General features: G+C 38.1%; 1 protein-coding gene across 1 annotated transcript in view; it reads right to left on the bottom strand.

The window, feature by feature from the left end:
- Positions 1 to 20,963, bottom strand: part of LOC126484896 (dynein axonemal heavy chain 10) — a 1,141,797-nt gene that overhangs the window by 682,848 nt on the left and 437,986 nt on the right. The window contains exons 25-27 of the mRNA XM_050108495.1: positions 14,638 to 14,810; positions 14,168 to 14,342; positions 8,332 to 8,490 (exon numbers count right to left, since the gene is read on the bottom strand). Of these exons, the coding sequence (XP_049964452.1) occupies positions 8,332 to 8,490; positions 14,168 to 14,342; positions 14,638 to 14,810 (507 nt within the window). The remainder of the gene's footprint in view (positions 1 to 8,331; positions 8,491 to 14,167; positions 14,343 to 14,637; positions 14,811 to 20,963) is intronic.

Below are 20,963 nucleotides of genomic sequence, written 5' to 3'. Positions count from 1 at the left end.
ATTGCTAAAAAAGAGAAATTTTTCAACAATGGATATACTTTTAAATTCCAGGAAGTGTTTTCTGAAGGTATTTGTTTAGATTACAGCTTTGTACATAAGTGGAACATGAGCAATAAGAACTTCACACCAGAAAAGAAAAGAAGCTCTTAGAATGTTGCACTACAGAAGAATGCTACAAATCGGATAGGTACGTCATTAACTAATGAAGTGATTCAGAACTGAATTCAGGAAAAAAGAAATTTTGACTAAAAGAAGAGGTCAGTTGACACAACCTGAGGCATCATGGAATCACCAGTTTCATAACAGAAGGAAGTATTAGGCGGCAAATACTATAGAAGAAGACAAAGGCTCTAGTACAATAACCAGGTTCAAATGGACATAGCTTGCAGTACGTATGTTAAGATTACCACTTATGTGGATGACCTTACAAGCCGGCCGGTGTGGCTGTGCAGTTCTAGGCGCTTCAGTCTGGAACCGCATGACCGCTACAGTTGCAGGTTCGAATCCTGCCCTCGGGCATGGATGTGTGTGATGTCCTTAGGTTAGTTAGGTTTAAGTAGTTCTAAGTTCTAGGGGACTGATGACCTAAGATGTTAAGTGCCATAGTTCTCAGAGCCATTTGAACCATTTGACCTTTCAATAGCTATTAAGATGTGGGAGAAAGATCGTGAAATTTTGTGCAAACTATTTCGAGCCTTAATAAAAGGAGGAATTACTTTGCAGTTATCAAAAATTAAATTTTTAAGAGGGAAGTAAATAATAGCAACTGAAGAGTTCCCAAAACAAACAATGAGAAATAACTTACGTCACTCATGGGATTCAGTGAGTTTTATAGGAAATTTGAACCTCAAGAAGCATAAATGTGCAAAATCTGCAGGCACTGTTAAAGAAAGATGTTTCATGGACGTAGATAAATAAATGTTAAGATGCTTTTAATAGAGTGAAAGAATTGTTTGATGAAAATATAATATTATTTCATCAGAACTTAAATCAATACTTCTGTTTTTCCTCAGACAGTAGTTTCTGTGAGTATCTTTTACAAAAAGGCTGTAAGTACTGTGTGAAGCCTTAAAAATTTCTAGTATTTTCTGCTTTGTCATGGAAAAGTGTGAAAGAATGGGCCTATATGATTACAGACCAATATCTTTAACATTAATTTGCTGCAGAATTCTTTAACATATTTTGAGTTTGAATATAACAAATTTCCCCGAATCAGAAAAGCTTCTGTCCACATATCACCATAGATTCAGAAACTATTGATAGCGCTTAAATCAGCTTGTCCTTCTGTCAATGACATCCTGAAAACCATGGATGGAGGGCAACAGATAGATTCCTTAGACTCAGATGTCTGGAAAGCATCTGGTAAGGTGCCCCACTGCAGATTATTGATGAAGGTCCAAATACATGGATTAGGTTCTCAGATATGTGAGTGGTTCAAAGATTTATTAAGAAATAGAACATGTTCCATTGTTCTCAACAGTGGGAGTTCATCAAAAACAAGAGTATCATTGGGAGTGCTCCAGCGAAGTGTGATAGGACTGCTATATACGAGGGCAGTTCAATAAGTAATGCAACACATTTTTTTTCTCGGCCAATTTTGGTTGAAAAAACCGGAAATTTCTTGTGGAATATTTTGAAACATTCCCGCTTCGTCTCGTATAGTTTCATTGACTTCCGACAGGTGGCAGCGCTGTACGGAGCTGTTAAAATGGCGTCTGTAACGGATGTGCGTTGCAAACAACGGGCAGTGATAGAGTTTCTTTTGGCGGAAATCCAGGGCATCTCAGATATTCATAGGCGCTTGCAGAATGTCTACGGTGATCTGGCAGTGGACAAAAGCACGGTGAGTCGTTGGGCAAAGCGTGTGTCATCATCGCCGCAAGGTCAAGCAAGACTGTCTGATCTCCCGCGTGCGGGCCGACCGTGCACAGCTGTGACTCCTGCAATGGCGGAGCGTGCGAACACACTCGTTCGAGATGATCGACGGATCACCATCAAACAACTCAGTGCTCAACTTGACATCTCTGTTGGTAGTGGTGTCACAATTGTTCACCAGTTGGGATATTCAAAGGTTTGTTCCTGCTGGGTCCCTCGTTGTCTAACCGAACACCATAAAGAGCAAAGGAGAACCATCTGTACGTAATTGCTTGCTCGTCATGTGGCTGAGGGTGACAATTTCTTGTCAAAGATTGTTACAGGCGATGAAACATGGGTTCATCACTTCGAACCTGAAACAAAACGGCAATCAATGGAGTGGCGCCACACCCACTCCCCTATCAAGAAAAAGTTTAAAGCCATACCCTCAGCCGGTAAAGTCATGGTTACAGTCTTCTGGAACGCTGAAGGGGTTATTCTGTTCGATGTCCTTCCCCATGGTCAAACAATCAAATCTGAAGTGTATTGTGCTACTCTTCAGAAATTGAAGAAACAACTTCAGCGAGTTCGTAGGCACAAAAATCTGAACGAACTTCTCCTTCTTCATGACAACGCAAGACCTCACACAAGTCTTCGCACCCGAGAGGAGCTCACAAAACTTCAGTGGACTGTTCTTTCTCATGTACCCTACAGCCCCGATCTCACACCGTCGGATTTCCATATCTTTGGCCCAATGAAGGACGCAATCCGTGGGAGGCACTGCGCGGATGATGAAGAAGTTATTGATGCAGTACGACGTTGGCTCTGACATCGACCAGTGGAATGGTACCGTGCAGGCATACAGGCCCTCATTTCAAGGTGGCGTAAGGCCGTAGCATTGAATGGATATTACGTTGAAAAATAGTGTTGTGTAGCTAAAAGATTGGGGAATAACCTGGTGTATTTCAATGCTGAATAAAACAACCCCTGTTTCAGAAAAAAAATGTGTTGCATTACTTATTGAACTGCCCTCGTACATAAATGATATGACAGAGAAGATGAGCAGCAAACTGCGGCTGTTTGCTGATAACACTGTGGTGTGTGGGCAGGTGTCATCATTGAGTGTATGAGGATACAAGTTGATTTAGACAGAATTTCTAGTTTTTGTGATGAATAGCAGCTTCCTTAGCAGATGAGTAGGAAAAATAAGCCTTTAATGTTTGAATGCAGCATTATTATCATCCTGTTTGACACAGTCAAATAAATTAAATACTTAGTCATTATGAGAGACCAGATTATATACATCATAAAATCCTGGAAATATGCATGAAAAATCCATGAAAAGTGTCAAAATATGCAAGATTAAGTAATAAAAAAAAAACATTATAGTTACTGCATGCATACATCTCAAAGTCAAACCAAACCTGTGAATATCACTTAGGAGAGCTGGCCATGCAAAAAAAAGGTACATTTAGAATAATGATATCATTTTCTGAATACTTTCTGGTAGAGGTTAGGAAGGGGGTCTTCCTGAGATTATTTTCAGAAAATTTGCAAAATGGGGATGTATACCATCTTTTAAGAATTGTTGCTTCTTTGTTATTGATGTTGGTAAGAAGCGAATGCAATGCAAGTGAGGCACAGTGAAACAATTGATATGTACGTGACCAACTTCGAGAATATATCACACAAAGAGAGGCACACTCAAAAACTCCATAATATGTTATTAAAAAAGAACATACAATGAAGAATTTTTTGAATAGCATTAACTTTTAATTAACACATTGGACCAAAGCATCATTTACAATTTATTTTAAATTTTTATAATTGTGTAAACATAAACGACCAAGTACCATTCCAAATGTTTGGTAGTAAAATTGTGTCTTCGATCACTCAAAACATTTTTATAAGCATAAAAGGACTGTTCTACATCAACTGAGGTAACTGGGCAGAATTTGAATTTGGATGCTATTTTGCAACTTATTGTTGCTGGTAAAAGTTCACCTGTCCCATTAATAAAATTATCAATTTGGTACAGGGGCTCAAAGCTTGTGTTATTGTTTAAAATATTTTCAAACTTTTCTTTACTGTCGGTTTCTTAGGAATATCTCCAGCAACGGGGAGTTCACTAGAATAATTTCATTCATTAACTGAATAGAGCAGTGCATTTTTTTTTATTTTTTTATTTATTTTTTACTGGAATCATTAAAAGCTTCCTTGCACTGGAAAACTGCCAAAGCCTCTGCACTATCAAAGTTGTTTACTACCCCTCTAATGGCCTAGAAATGTTCATGGAAATACAGCACAGCTTTGACCACACTTTCCTAAAATCTCCCATTAAACTGAAGTCCACCATTTGCATTCCCTACCACAATCCTCACAAGCTTGTTTCATTTCACATCACTTTTCAACGTTGCACCCCATTATTTAAACAACATGACTGTGTCAAGCAGAACACTGCTAATGCAGCATCTGAACATTAGGGGTTTGTTTTTCCTACTCATCAGCATTAACTTACATTTTTTCTACATTTAAAACTAGCTGCCATTGATCGCACCAACTAAAAATTTTGCCTAAGTCATCTTGTGTCATCCTACAGCCACTCATCTTTGACACCCAGTGTCATCAACAAACAACTGCATATTGCTGCCCTCCCTATCTGCCAGATAATTTATGTATATAGAAAATAATAGTGGTTCTATCACATTTCCCTGGGGTATTCCTAATGGCTGCCATGTCTCTGATGAACTCTTACCATTCAGGACAACATACTGGGTCCTTAACTTAAGAAGTCTTCGAGCCACTTACATATCTGGGAAACTATTCCTCATGCTTGTACCTTCATTAACAGTCTGCAGTGCTTTCTGGAAATCTAGAAATATGTAATCTGCCTGTTGCCCTTCATCTGTAGTTTGCAGTAAATCAAGTGAGAAAAGGGCAAGCTTCACATAAGTGATGCTTTCTAAAATGGTGCAGATTCATGGGCATAAGCTTTTTGGTCTCTAGGAAATTTATTATATGCAGGTTCAGAATATGTTGTAGAATTTTCCAGCAACCTGATGTTTAGGATATTAGTCTGTAATTTTACTGGTCTGTTATTTTGCCTTTCTTGCATATAGGACTCGCGAACAGTCTACCCGACGGGAGGCCCTAGCCACACGACATTTCCATTTACCTTCGATTTTCTCCAGTCACCTGGGACTTTGCGGTGCATGAGACATTCAAGTCAAATGCAAGCTAAGTAAGGGGCAATGCCATAGTGCTCTTTCTAGTTCAAACACTCTCCAAGTCTTTTTGATTGATTTATTTACTTTCTTAACCAAAGTCACTATGATGACCTCTGGCCACTAATCACCATCTCTATACAAAACCACTGATAAGGTCCACCCTGTTTTTAGCTATGAGATCTAAGATACTTCCATTGCATGTGGGTTGCAGAAATTGCTGCTCAAAACAGGTTTCATAAAAAAATTCAAAACTACTTCACAAGACTGTCTGTACACCCTGCAATGAATCCATAGACATTCCAGTCCATACATGGTAGGTGAAAGTTGCCTCCAACTAGTATTTTAAGATCTGAGTATTTTTGTGCCACTGACTATAGACTTTCTTTTAAACTCTGGAAATGTAACAGCAGAATTGGGTGGCCAGTAATAACATCCAACAATTAACTTGGTTCATATAGACCTGTTATATGTGACCTGATAACTTCACTGTCACACTCAATTTCAGCCCAACAGACATATTTTTGTCAACTGCAATGAACACTCCCCCTCCTAGATGTCTAATATATCCTTTCAATAAATGTTCTAGGACTCACTAAATATCCCAGAACTTCCTACTTAAGGTTCAGATAACATATCCTTTATTTCCATAATCCCCCTGATCATAATCTTTTGCTAATCCCTAACCTCCACAGACTTTTCCCCTTCCCTGTTCCCATTCCAGCACTACATATGTCTTCTATTCTGGCAATGCACCCTTTAGTCTTTTCCCATCCTCTAATTCTCTCCTCTCCCCTCTCCCTTTTCCACTCCCCCTTGCCCCCTGCTGCCAGCACACCCTCCTGACTCTGCATCCAGCAACCCTATACTGTCCTCGCCACATTTCTGTACACTCTCACAGGCAGTGCAACATACTCCTCTATCCCTACCTTGCCAACCCTCTCCATCTCTGCCCGTGCCTGCTCCTTACCACTGCATCTGGCCCAGATTGCTGCTCATGTCATAAACAGCTGCAGTCCATGCAGAGGCATACACGTGTGGATGTGTGTGTGTGTGTGTGTGTGTGTGTGTGTGTGTGTGTTTGTGTGTGTGTTTTCTACTCTGACTCAGAAAAGGACTACTCCAAAAACTAGCAAGTTTTCTTTCTTTTGTGTGTGCCTATCGACAACTCAATGCTTTGCTTTTCAGTGAGTGGTCTCCTTCAATCCAAAAGTATAAAGTGAAAATTACAGTGGTTAGCATGATACAGACAAAAAAGACTAAGTTAACTGGGTACCTAATTTGATGTAACAGATTCATAAAAAAACATCTTAGAAGCAAAAATTCTCTGAAAAAAAGAGACAAGCCCTGAAAATCTGATTACAAAGTATTATTGATGGAATGAGCTGCATCCACTAAACTGTTCAAAAGAGTTAGGGGAAAACAACTTTGGGTATCTGCCGTACTCCATTGAGCTATTATAGAGGAGTGAATATGTTACCAAATCATTGGCCTCAGCACTAGAAATAATGTTTTAAGACTAAGAAAAGAGAAAAAAAACTGAAATGTCTGGCAGGTGTCAAAAATCTATCCTGGGTACTTTTCATTGGACTTTGTGACCTTCAATAATGTCTATGCCCTCCATGAGCGTTAATACGATCTGACACCTACATGGGGTGGTGCCCTGTATAAATCTGCAAATGTCACTCTTTGGTATTCATTCCCATGTTTCCATGAGGCCCCTGAAAGTTCTTACAGAGTGTGGTGGAACAGGACAACCATAAACATGTCTGCCAAGCATGTCCTACACATCTCTGATGGGGTATAGGTTTGGTCTCACCGCTGGATACTACACTAATTCAATGTCCAGGCTTTGCAACATGGGCCCTGGCATTACCATGCATGAGGACGAATTGAGCAGCCAGTACAGGGTCTACCAGGATCTGCTCAGTTCACTGACTGGCAGTAAGGCGACCATGGACAATGACAAGAACCATATGGCTGTCAATGATGAAGCCTCCCCCCCACCATCACAGAATCTTGGCCAAATCTGTCATTTGGCAGGTACTGCTCTCTGTGGCATTTCCACACATGACCTTCCATATAAGGCTATTTGAACATGTCTGTCAAATAACACATTTTGCTAATGACAATGCTGACAGTTCACATGGGAATGGTACAACTGAAGGCAAGCTGTATTATGTTGTTGTGTCAAGTGAGGTACTCAAACAGAAAATCTGGATGTCCTTTCTCGCAACCAGTTCCTTACAGTCTTATCAGACACAGTGGCTCCAGTGGCTCTTCTGAGATCATCTTTCAGTGCTCTGTCAGTAGCCTATGGTTACATTCTGCACATTTATAAGACCCAACCCCCCTCACAAACATACACACACACACACACACACACACACACACACACACACACACACACACACAAGTACAGATGTTGTGAGCTAGTAAGCCCTACCCATCACCTTTTATGCAAATAGTAATAGAAATTCTTCTATGGGACGGAGGAGTTGTCAAGGGGAAACTTTCTCTGTGTTTTTTCAAAAGAGGGATATAAGCATCTGCAGCAACACAGTGGAAAGTCCATCTTTTTTGGATCCAACAGACTGCCCTGCTTTGCATGTGCTTGGTTGTTTGCAGTGTCCACAAATGACAAATGCCAATTGTGTACCTCGTTAGAGAACACTGGGACACAGGTACTCACTTCCTTCTGGAGGGTCACCTGATACTATAATTCATAACACAGACAATAGGAGGCAAATGATTTTAGTTGTTGCATATATTGTAGTTCCTTTGCTAGTATACAAAGCCAACAAGAATTTGGAGGCATATCCCATAAACAATGTAGAATTCAGCTGAGTAATTTTCTGGTATTCTGAACATGTGCTGTGATTTACTAAGCAAGCACATACTCAGTAAGAAATAGCCTCATAATAACAGCATGGGGACACTGGCTAGTTGTAGGTGGTTTTTGATAAAAGAATTGGACTTGTTGAAGATGAGATGTCGAAAACATTTCAAATTCTTTAAACTGTGACATTAATATCTCCTAAACTACTTTTAATGTGATGCTAGTCATTTTTTGTACTTTCAATTCTTTTCCTTGGTCATTTGGAGAAACTTCTTCAATATGTACATGTCATATTCAGTAAGGCCAACAATACCATCCTTAAAATTTCCAAATTAATATCTTTTGGTGAATTTTGGACAAATTTCAAATTTAAGTGCACTGCCTTGGCATTTTCTCTTTCAACAAAAAACTCACCTTAGGATTTAGGATAAATAGTTTTGTCGGGAGGCCCATTGTAGTTTGTGCTCGTGTAAGAGCATGAATCACAACTGTCTTTCCACCTCCTGTTGGACCAACTATCATTGTTGAATGACGTGTCATCATTGTTTCATACAACTGTATCACTTTGTTCACCTGTAAATCATAAACACAACTTTCTATAGCAATGAAAGAAAAGAAAGAATGAAAAAAGAAAAACACCCATCACCTTAATCTCTCCCTATGATCCTTTTCATGAGCCTCTAATTTCACAATTTTAGTGCATAAATCCTGTTGTAATAATAAGGTATAAAATAAATTCAGCCTTTAAATTCTTCATAATCCTTAGTGATACAGGGAGGTTAGTACACAATGCTCTTTGGTCTATATCAAACAAAGAAAAAAAGAGTTCACTATTGTTGAAGTTATTTGAAAATGTTGACTGTTATCTAAGGTATTTAATGAGAAACGTAGCTAATATTCGTTGAGACTGTCACAAAATAAGCCTTCAGCCAACAAGGCCTTTGTCAAAAATAGACAACAGGAACACACACACACACACACACACACACACACACACACACACACACACACACTCACACACACTATATTTTGAGTAACAACTATTCTTTTCATAATATTGTTACACTCCATCCTAGATTTTCCATTGTTTAGTATTCATTCATTCGTTTCCTGTTTTGTATGGAACCTGACATGAAGTAGAAATGTGATCCCTCAGGTTTTCTTGATATGAATGATTAATGGCGTGCTTCAAGGTTGTCTGTAGAGTCATTGTTTCCATTTTATGCACTATATTTTGATATCCAACCCAACTGTATTCTTTAGATGCCACTGGTTTTGATGATATGTGTGCTTGCTATCTTTAACAAAACACAGTCCTTGAATGTTACTGATGAGTTAATTCAGGCCTCATTGCCATCTGCTAGTGATAATTATAATTTTGCCACCAATCAAATACCTGTGTGTTGTTGATGAGTTTACAGTGGATTTTCTGCCCCATATGACAATAGTGTTTTGTAGTTCTGGCTGCTAAATTGTGTTTGTGTACTCTGTTGTTGGGATCTCATTTTGCTGTATTCAACTTTGCTTTACATTCTACTTGTAATCATGGTTGGCATCACAATGCTTTTATCAACAGTTATTCCACTGAAGAGGAGACTAGTGATACGAAGAGTGACAGTGATGATGAATTATTTTATGTTGATGTGGTAACTGCTGCACATTCTGAAAGCAACTGCCCTAAGCCATCTATGTCAACATGTGTAAGATTACACTCTTACATTTCAACAAGAAATGAAACTGATACTTTAGCTGAATCCAAAGAGTCTGAAAATTATAATGAATGTTTAGTGAGAAACCACAGTTTAGAGACAAATTTGCTGAGAAGAAACCACTTTTGTCAACTTAATCAAGAATGTGATGATTCGCCTTTGTGGCACAAATGTAAAATGAAATTATCCAAGCTTTCAGACATATTTCATGTTATTTTTGGTAGAAGATGCTGTGCTGACACATAGAGAATGTTTGAAGTGCTTTGATATCTGTTTCATATGTGAAGAACACAAAAGTAAAAATCCAGCATACATAGCATCAGATAAATAAATACAGTAAAAGATCAACTACTTACAGTATCAACTATACATTTACCAACAAAATTTATTTATCCACTTTGATTCCTAGTTGCCTTGAAGATTTCATTGCACATTTGCACACACAACATAGCATTTTCATACATTTCCATAAGCTGTTTAGGCTTATACTCACCTTGTGATTTGTGGCTGTCTATGGCTGAATTATCATGGCAGAACATACACAGGAAAGGATGAACATTTTAGATTATGTATGCCTGATTCTGAAAGTTATATTACATGTATGAAATATTTCTAATTACATAACAGGGAACTATGTCATTCATTTTCATGGACAAGACATTATCAGAAGATACATGACACAGAACTATGTCATCCATTTCCATGGACAAGACATTATCAGAAGACTAAAAAGAGCATTGCCAAATTTTCTGCAGGCCTCGTTATTACAGACAGGCTATTGACTCATATCTGTCAAGCAGGAAACAAAAAGTTGTAGTAGATAGTCAAGATGGTGTCCCAATATCTTCAGAATGGGGTACCATCACATGTGGAGTGCTGCAGGGCTCAGTTCTGGGTCCCTACTTTTTATTATATTTATAAATGATCTTCCTCTCTCTACGGAATATTGTAGATTCACCAGTTTCGCGGATGACACTGCACTACTTATTGATAATTCAGTAGATAAGCTTGAGGTAACGGCAAATAAGGTTTTAAATGAAATGGTGAACTGGTTCAACATTAATGGTCTTATTTTAAATTACTGTAAAACAAACTACGAGGGCAGTTCAATAAGTAATGCAACACATTTTTTTTTTCTCGGCCAATTTTGGTTGAAAAAACCGGAAATTTCTTGTGGAATATTTTCAAACATTCCCACTTCGTCTAGTATAGTTTCATTGACTTCCGACAGGTGGCAGCGCTGTATGGGGCTGTTAAAATGGCGTCTGTAATGGATGTGCGTTGCAAACAAGGGGCAGTGATCGAGTATCTTTTGGCGGAAAACCAGGGCATCTCAGATATTCATAGGCGCTTGCAGAATGTCTACAGTGATCTGGCAGTGGACAAAAGCACGGTTGTTAGGAAAAGCGTGTGTCATCATCGCCGCAAGATCAATCAAGACTGTCTGATCTCCCGTGTGCGGGCTGGTCACGCACAGCTGTGACTCCTGCAATGGCGGAGCGTGCGAACACACTCGTTCGAGATGATCGACGGATCACCATCAAACAACTCAGTGCTCAACTTGACATCTCTGTTGGTAGTGGTGTCACAATTGTTCACCAGTTGGGATATTCAAAGGTTTGTTCCCGCTGGGTCCCTCGTTGTCTAACCAAACACCATAAAGAGCAAAGGAGAACCATCTGTGTGTAATTGCTTGCTCGTCATGTGGCTGAGGGTGACAATTTCTTGTCAAAGATTGTTACAGGCGATGAAACATGGGTTCATCACTTCGAACCTGAAACAAAACGGCAATCAATGGAGTGGCACCACACCCACTCCCCTATCAAGAAAAAGTTTAAAGCCATACCCTCAGCCGGTAAAGTCATGGTTACAGTCTTCTGGGACGCTGAAGGGGTTATTCTGTTCGATGTGCTTCCCCATGGTCAAACGATCAACTCTGAAGTGTATTGTGCTACTCTTCAGAAATTGAAGAAACGACTTCAGCATGTTCGTAGGCACAAAAATCTGAACGAACTTCTCCTTCTTCATGACCATGCAAGACCTCACACAAGTCTTCGCACCCGAGAGGAGCTCACAAAACTTCAGTGGACTGTTCTTCCTCATGCACCCTACAGCCCCGATCTCGCACCGTCAGATTTCCATATGTTTGGCTCAATGAAGGACACAATCCGTGTGAGGCACTACGCGGATGATGAAGAAGTTATTGATGCAGTACGACGTTGGCTCAGACATCGACCAGTGGAGTGGTACCGTGCAGGCATACAGGCCCTCATTTCAAGGTGGCGTAAGGCCGTAGCATTGAATGGAGATTACGTGGAAAAATAGTGTTGTGTAGCTAAAAGATTGGGGAATAACCTGGTGTATTTCAATGCTGAATAAAACAACCCCTGTTTCAGAAAAAAAATGTATTGCATTACTTATTGAACTGCCCTCGTACATTCAGTTCCACAAAACATCCAAAGATGAGGAAATAGTAGTACAAATAGGTGAGCAGACAATAACCAGGGTAGATTCCTCAAAATACCTAGTCTTGCATATTGATAGCAAACTGAATTGGTCAAACCACATCGTGGATCTGTGCAAAAGACTAAGTTCAGCAACATACGCATTGCGCATTGTTCCTTCTTATAGAAATGTGGAAACCATGAAGTCAGCGTATTATGGTTACTTTCATGCAATTATGGCATTTGGAATTAAATTTTGGGGAAATCAGCCACTGGCTAAAAAAGTACTGTGTGTACAAAAAGAGCCATAAGGATCATGTGTGGAGTCCATCCTAGAGCCACATGCAGGAATCTTTTTAAGAAGCTTGAAATACTTACATCCACTGCGCAATATGTATTCTCATTGATGTGCTTCATAAGGAAAGAAAAATCCATCTTTAAGCTAAATAGTCACAATACTAGAAGGAAACATGATATCCACTATGAACAGCCAAATCTAAGTATGGTGCAGAAAGGAGTCCATTTCAGTGGCTGTAAGATTTTTAATGCCCTCCCTTCAAGAATTAAGTGTTTGGTAGATGATGATCTCCTGTTTAAAAGAACCTTAAGGCAGTTGCTATTGCAAGGATCATTTTACACATTAGAAGAGTTCCTTAACTACATTATTTAACATCTCTTGTATTGTAAATTGCAAATGTATGCCCAAATTTGTATTTGTAATACTGAATATTTTTATTGTAAACATATATTTTGCAATATTTACTTCTCTGTAACGCTTATTATATTGTAATCTTTATCTCTCTCTAAAATGTATTTTTGTTGTGGGACCTAAGTTATTGTTTACTGTTTTTTGTTTTGTAATCTCTATCTATATCTAAAATGTATTTTTTTGTAGTGGGACCTAAGTTACTGTTTACTGTTTTTGTTTTGTTTTATGTATTACCATAAATTCTGGCCAAAAGCTTGTAAAATTGACACGTTCCATATCCTGTGATAGTGTCACAACATGGATCACCGGAACAAGAGATAAATAAATAAATAAATAAATAAAATCTCCTCTTCTAGTCATCAAGCAGTGAATTGCTCTAGCAAACAAACCATTTGTGAAGCTACCAAACAAGCCTCATAATACAATGATAGTGAAGTTAGAAAGATTTTAATATGGCTCACAACAGACACCAACTTATCATTTATGGCTTTCATCCTCCACACACAATGAAACAGTATAACTTGCACAGGAACAGAAAGTAACCAACAACATGTGACTCATAAATATCTGCTTAGTTAAGACAAAAAATTGTTAATGTGCCTATTTCATAGAGTGAAGAGTGTATCAGTATAGTATCATCCAGACATAGCTACTGTATTACCCAGTAACAGCTATAAAGTAAAACTAAACTACTTACAAGTGTTGAAAGTTGCCTATAACTATTTGATCTGGTTATAAAAATCATATCAAGGAACTATTGAAGGAAAAGTCACCTTTAAATAGATGTGGATTAATATTAACTGTTGATTCACAGACAAGCCTCAAGTCAGAAATTAATTGCTACATCTACAATAATATTCCTCTTGGCGGCAAAAAAATTTAGTATGACAGTGAAAGACATCACAAAGAGTACTCCAGAAATTATCAGCACATGACAAGGCAGTCTGCTTGGGTAGCGTTGGACCAGGTAGAAGCACAGAAGAAGGCTAGTTTGTGCAGAAAGATACATTATGCAACAATAAAGCAGCACTCAATTCAGCATGTAGCAAGCACTTCTGTAGCAACCACAGGGTTAATGAATATATAGAAAAACCAACAGTTTGTATAAATAGCTCTTTGAACAGGCTACTGTATGGCATTCATGAAATCATATCATGAAGTGCATGCCAATGATTGTTTGTGTGCATGCACTTGGAGGGGTTCTGTGGAACTTAACATTTCGATTGTTGATTTATAGATTTTTGAAATTCAGCAATATATAAAGTCAATCACACACATTTCTGTAAATGTGTTATGTTGCTTATTATACTAGTTCTTGTACAATGTGTATAACATAAAATTAAAAAATTCCCATATAAAAAGATTTTGCATATTAAAAAACACAAGACCTGCTCTGGCAGAACAATATATCGTTGCTCCTGTAGAACTTGCTTGACTGCTGCCCCAAACTCTGGATACTCAACTCGTGGAACTTTGTGGGCATCAATACCACGGAACAGGTCATCAATCAGTCCAAGAAATAATGGTACATCATCAAATACAAATTTTGGTAAGTTCATATCCCTAGATAAGAAAGTGAATATAAACTTTGAGTCACACAAGTCATAATCACAGATTATAGTAAATTCAGTGTGGTACTGCATGGAAAATACTTGGCCCATAAACTTGAGCATTTTCAGTTCAAAACAGATAATGCATGTGTCAGAGAGAAAGAGACAGAGAGGAGAGAGAGAGAGAGAGAGAGAGAGAGAGAGAGAGAGAGAGACAGAGAGAGAGAGAGGATGACAGAAAGAGCGAAGAGAAAGAAAGCAGTTTGATAGACATGCATTCAATACTTTTATTCTTTTCTTTTATTTACCTTAAAGCACGCATCAACACAACATCTTCTTCTAATTCAGGTGACCCTCTTTTGAGTTCTCCAGCCATAACAAGCACAGATTTGAGAGCACGTAGTCCAAAATCATAGTGGAACTGCTTTGACAACTGTTCACGAGCCAATTTGTACAAAACAGTCATCTTCTTTGCCAAAACCTTCAAAGAATGTATCAGAGTTTGACTTTATGAGAATCTATTTGTAGATGAAAATTCTAAAAAAAATATTGTTTTACATCACTGAGCAGTTTAATGCAAGCTACATCTACATCTACATGTACATATACACTCTGCAACTCACTGTGAAGTGCATGGCAGAGGGTACTTAGTGTTTTACCACATACTAGTGTTTCTTCCCAGTCAAACTGGGTACAGAGTACAAAAAGAATGACTGTTTACATCCCTCCACATATGCCATAATTAGGCTAATTTCATCTTCACAGTGTTTACACCAGTGGCACATAAAAGTGGGGGGCTGATGTATTACTAGATTCTCCACTTAATATTGGAACTTTATAAGAACTCTTTCATGGGATAATTGGCATCTATCTTCAAATGTCTGCCGAATTTAGGTTTTTCAACATTTCTGTGATGCTCTCTTACAAAACAAACAAACCTGTGACCATTCATTTTCTCCTTCTCTGGATACATTCAGTCTGACAGAACTGCTTTTTCTCATGGAGAACTACATTTCTGTGTTTTGTGAAGAACATTATTTTACATTTCTGTTGCCAATCTTTGCACCACATTGGACTCTTGTCAAGATCTGACTGGATATCTGTGCAGACTTTCTCAAATAGCACTTCATAACAGACAACTGCATCAACTGCTGAAAGTGTGAACTTGCTATTAATGTATTGTATCAACTTGGTAATAAACAACATGAACAGCAACAATCCTCACACACTTTATCAAGACAATCCTGAAGTTACTTCTACTAGTGTTGATGACTCTTCATGCAAGATAACATGCTGTGTCATCCTCACCAATAAACCCTAAATTCATTTCAAATATTGTTTGACATTCCATACAATGATAGTTTTGTTAATAAATAGTAGTGTCGTACAAAATCAAATGCTTTTAAAAAGTCAAGAAATATTTAATCAGCTGGTAGTCTTGATCAGTGGTTTTCAGACGATGTGGGTACAGTGTAAGTAGGATGTCTCATGAATGATGTTTTCAATATCCATGCTGGTTGGCATTGAAGTCATTCTGTTTGAGATGCCTATTCATGTTTGAGCTCAGAACATGTTATACAATTCTACAATAGACAGTCATCAATGAGACTGGATGGTTATTTTGTGGATCACCTCTACTACCGTTCCTGCTGACTTTTGTGACTATGCTTCCTTCCACCAACTACACTCTTTTTTGCTTGAGAGATGTATGGTGTATTATGGCTAAAATAGGAACAAATTCAAATACAAATTCTGTATAGAATCTGGCAGGAATTCCATTAGGACCATGAGCCTTGTTAGATTTCAGCAATCTCAGCTTTTTAACAATACTATTGACACTAATATTCATGTCACTCATCTTCACAGTGATGTGAGAATTAAATTGGAACGGTACTTCTGCATCTTCTTTTGTAAAGGAATATCTGAAAAAAGAGTTCAGGATATTTACCATTGCTTTGGTCCCCTCAATTTCAGTTCCTCTGTCATCCCCCAGTGCATGGACGTTAGTTTCAGTGCCAGTGAAGGACTTCAAATATGACCAAAATTTCATTGGGTTTTGTGAGAAATCTTTCAATATGATTTTACAATGGCAGTTATTGAAGACGATAGGCATTGCTCATTTGATGGCCAGATATGTTTCATTCACCATCTCTCTATCTATATACGTATGCTTTGTTTTACATCTATAACACAGTAGTGACTGTTTCTTTAGAAGTTTCTTCACAGATACAACTATCCATCTATTTTGTTGTCAACCAGTCTTTCAAACCTGTGCCACAGATCCTCTACATGCCTCTCTCCAAGGTAAATGTTTTGACTTCCTCTTTGACATATGACATGACTGCTTTTTATCCAGTTTACTGACCAAGTGGATCTTTTTACTCATTTTCATTGCCCTTCATGCTTCAGTAATCATTGCTGTTAGAACAACCTCATGGTTATTGCCAGACATTATTAACAGGGTCAGGTCTATTTTTCACCATTAGATCAAATATATTCCAGTGTGTGAGGCCTTCTAGGCTATTCATTCCAGGTAATTTTCAGAGAAAGCATTTAATATCATTTCACAGAATGTCATGTGAGAGTCATCAACAGACCTGCAAATAACTACAGATTTATTCTGGAAAATTGTATTGTGAAACTTAATGTTCATGTTGCATATTAACAACATGGAAGGTAATATTAATACTAACCCCAGATGTTTTGTCACTGAAACAGTATCTATAGTGAAAAGTTGCCAGAAAAAAACTGTATATAACTCAGTCAGATCTCAATAAACCTGTAAAGTCGTGAAAAGATTAGTAACTAGATCTACTCATTTAGAAATATAAAAACACCCATTTCACAAAGCATAAAAACATATTACCAAAATGTCAATGAGTAATAATTAGAATCAGACAACTCATGCAAATTAATGGGTATAACAGTCCGTATGGGTATTAAATGGAATGTACCAGGAGAATGCTTACAAAGCACTCATGCAACCTATCCAAGAATATTGGTCAAGTGTGTAGAACAATACCAAATAGGATTGTTAGGGTATATGTATACAGAAGGGCAGTTTGCATGAACCAAAGGAGAGCATCACAGAGATGCTCGAAACCTGAACTGACAGATGCTTGAAGATAAATCAGGCTTCAACACAGGTTGACCCTCACTTAAATTTCACTTCTTCTTCTAATATTTCAGCTGTATGTTGTCCAGCCATCTTCAGAGTGAGCCGATGTGACTGATGCTCCAGCACTTGCTCTGTCCTTTAAAACCTGCGGACTGCACCACTGCACATGCAGCCACAGGTACACAAGGTACCAGAGACATTGATCAGCAGCAAAGAGGTATAATATATGCATGGAATTAGATCTATGGCTGCAAGGTCAATCCACATGATGATATTTGATGTATCACTGGGAGCTGCATCGTCGCGACACCTTTTGTGCATTTCTTACAGAAAGTACCAGATTCCATGATTTTTTCAAGCTGAAGCCACTATCTCTATTAATTAAACTTGTTGCCAACTGAATTTCAATTGCTTCTTTCGCTAGCTGCCACCATCCTTCGCAGACAGTGAGTGTATGCAGAACTCTGATACACAGAGCACACACACATCATTGCTGATGAGAACAGTCTGGAGGTTGAGTGTCTACACTTGAGAAAAGCTTTTTGAAGCCAACGGGTAGTCCCTACAGCAGATACATAAGGCATTACAAATGAAACCAACAGTGGGCATAAAGAATGCATAAGATGACACAGAAAGTTTTAAATCGATAGATTTTCTGCTGTATGTTGGAAGCCTATCATCAAAAATGAGATGTACAGTCTGTGAGAGATCACAGGTACACCTTTCCCTTACAAGCTAATAAATCAGGGGTGGCAGAAAACTGTATTGACACTGGGCACTCTATGGTGTATGACAATGTCAAAATTTTAGCCTCAACTTCATCTGTCTGGGGCTCAGTAGTGAAAGAAGCAATGGTAATTTGCTTGGTGATAAATTTAATTAATAGAGATTGTAACTTCAGCTTGGACAAATCATGGAATCCAGCACTTTCTGTAGTAAACTCACAAAGATGTCACAACAGTGCAGCTCACAGTGACACATTGATATCACAGTGTGGACTGACTGTGCAGCCATAAACCTAATTCCATGTATATGTCATACCACTTTGCCATCAGTCAACATCTCTGGTGCCTTGTATATCTGTGGGCACATTAATAGTGGTGTGGTCCATGGGGTTAGATGGAAGGAACAAGTGCTGGAGCATCAGACACCTCAGCTCACTCTGAAGATGGCTGGATGGTATACAGCCAAAATATTAGAAGAAGAAATGAAATTTATTTGGCTGCACACCCAAAATTTTATGGAAGTTTCCCCTTACTTTCCCTGTCAACCCCTCTCAATCCATGTCTTCACATCATCTTCATCATGCACTGCACCTAAGAGGCTATAGTATCCATGTGTAACATGTCTGACCCATGCACCTAGTGAAGGTGCAATGCCATTTTATGAAATAGACAACAGTTTGGGTAGCATTAGTATCCTCAAAACTGTTGTGATTGAGCAAATGTGATCAGTTCAAATTATGATCCACCAAAAATGAAGGCAGTGATTACAAGTCAAAATATTAGTATGATTCTGGTTTTAGTTGGTCATATTTTTTATATTTGAGATACTTCTGGAGCATTGTGCAGTTATGCAAGTTCTCCATTGCTTCCATCATCACCTGTATTTCCTTTCACTTTGTATTCAGAGTTTTATTATGTGCAGATTTTCTGGTATTTGTAGAGGTCTGTCCACCTCACCCCAGTGTCAAACATAAAGAAATTTTAACCAAAACAGAACCTGCTCACAAGTAATGACACTGCTTTTGAACTGGAAGGATACAATTGCTGTCAACCAAGGATAAACATACAACCTCACACCATGATTATAAATCAGTTGCAATATGACAAAATGAAGATAATAAATTATATAGCACCAGTCTTGCAAGCAGTGACTGCTATAAATGAAAAATATTTGTAAATTTCTTGAAAGAGGAACCTGAAGTAACAATGAGAAAAATTAATTATGAACAGTCACACTAAAGGTATGACATTGCCAGACAGCAGTTTTAATACTTGTATAGCATTACATTACTAATTTGTAAGGTCATCAGTGCACAAATAGTAAATAGTGTTATTATTTAACAAGAATTTTGGGTGTATTTTCACCAATTGCAATTGACTTAACACAAAATATGAACAATTTGAGCTTGACAACATCAGTAAATAAGTGGTTATCAAGTACATCAACAAAAGTAAACAAGCCATCACCACAGCATATCAGGATAATTATTTGATATCAAATGACCTGGTATCATGCAACAGCTGCTAACAGAGAGAGTTAGTACCAACAAATTTGTATTGTACATTTGTTTTGCATGATAACATCAAAACAGATTTTTATTACGGTTTTCTGACTTCAAGTACATCTGCCTGCCACCAATGTCAATGAGCATCTCACTAACAGTTGGCGATGTTTCATGGGTTCTACCAGCTCAGACCACAAGATCACACAGCAGCAGAATCTAAGATTGCAGTGTGAGACAGTGTCCTTAGCAGATGTGACAACCAAGATAATTTACATAAGGCTACCCAGTGGGTCAGTTACATTGCATTGTGAACAGTAATATGTAGTATATTGCTTGTGTTATCTGACTAGTTAAATCTTTAGTAGACACTTGACTAAGAAAGTTTACAGTAACATATATTAGCTAATAATAAGTATAAATAATTTTACATTACTATTTATGAAGTGTTTGCAATTTCCTCAGCAAACATGCCTTTCATTGAAGAAGGTACAGCAATGGAGGGATTCATGCAAGCAGTACTTGAGCAGTTTTTACTAGTAAATAACAAATTCATGAATTTAGAACAGAAAATGAATGACAGGTTTCCAAAAATGGAAGGGAAAATGTCCAATTTCACGACACAGATAAATGGCAGGATGGGTCGGTTAGAACAAAGATTAGACATAGGATTTAAATGTGTAGAAGAAATAAGTGTAACTGGAAATATGAGATAGGTGCATAAGTTCTTAGCATTTTTGTTTTGCATGTTGGAGTTCTGGTTACTATGGGTTTACTCATCAATTGTCACTTTTTATTTGTATTTTACTGTTTGCTAGTTTACATAACATCATTTTGTCATCTGAAGATACTAAGAGGAGCTGTGAATGCTAGAAAATGGAGTTTCAAGAGGAGAAGTCAGATGATTTCTGACATATTCTTCTGTTTACGGTCAATGAATAGGTTACCTCAGCAGTTGCATCCCGAAACATTTGAGCTGTGTATGGGGATAATGGACAGACCATGGAAAGAAAGTGGTTTTCTCATTTTAAGATGGATTATTTTGACATTAGTGACTCTTTACATTGGAAAAGACTTTGGGGGTTTGATGAACTTCATTTACACGCATTGATCCACAATGATCAATGTCAGAATACTCAAGAACTGGCAAATGTGATGAACTGTGATCATTCCACCATTGTGTGACATTTGCATGCAATGGGAAAGGTTCAAAATTTGGGTGTATGGATACAGCACACCCTAAGAAAAAAATCACAAAAATCAGCAAGTGGTCCCACATGTGCATCTCT

This window comes from Schistocerca serialis, chromosome 6 (assembly GCF_023864345.2).
Source record: "Schistocerca serialis cubense isolate TAMUIC-IGC-003099 chromosome 6, iqSchSeri2.2, whole genome shotgun sequence".
Taxonomy (NCBI): domain Eukaryota; kingdom Metazoa; phylum Arthropoda; class Insecta; order Orthoptera; family Acrididae; genus Schistocerca; species Schistocerca serialis.
Note: the sequence above shows the minus strand (reverse complement) of the source record. Positions and strands in the feature narration are given on the sequence as shown.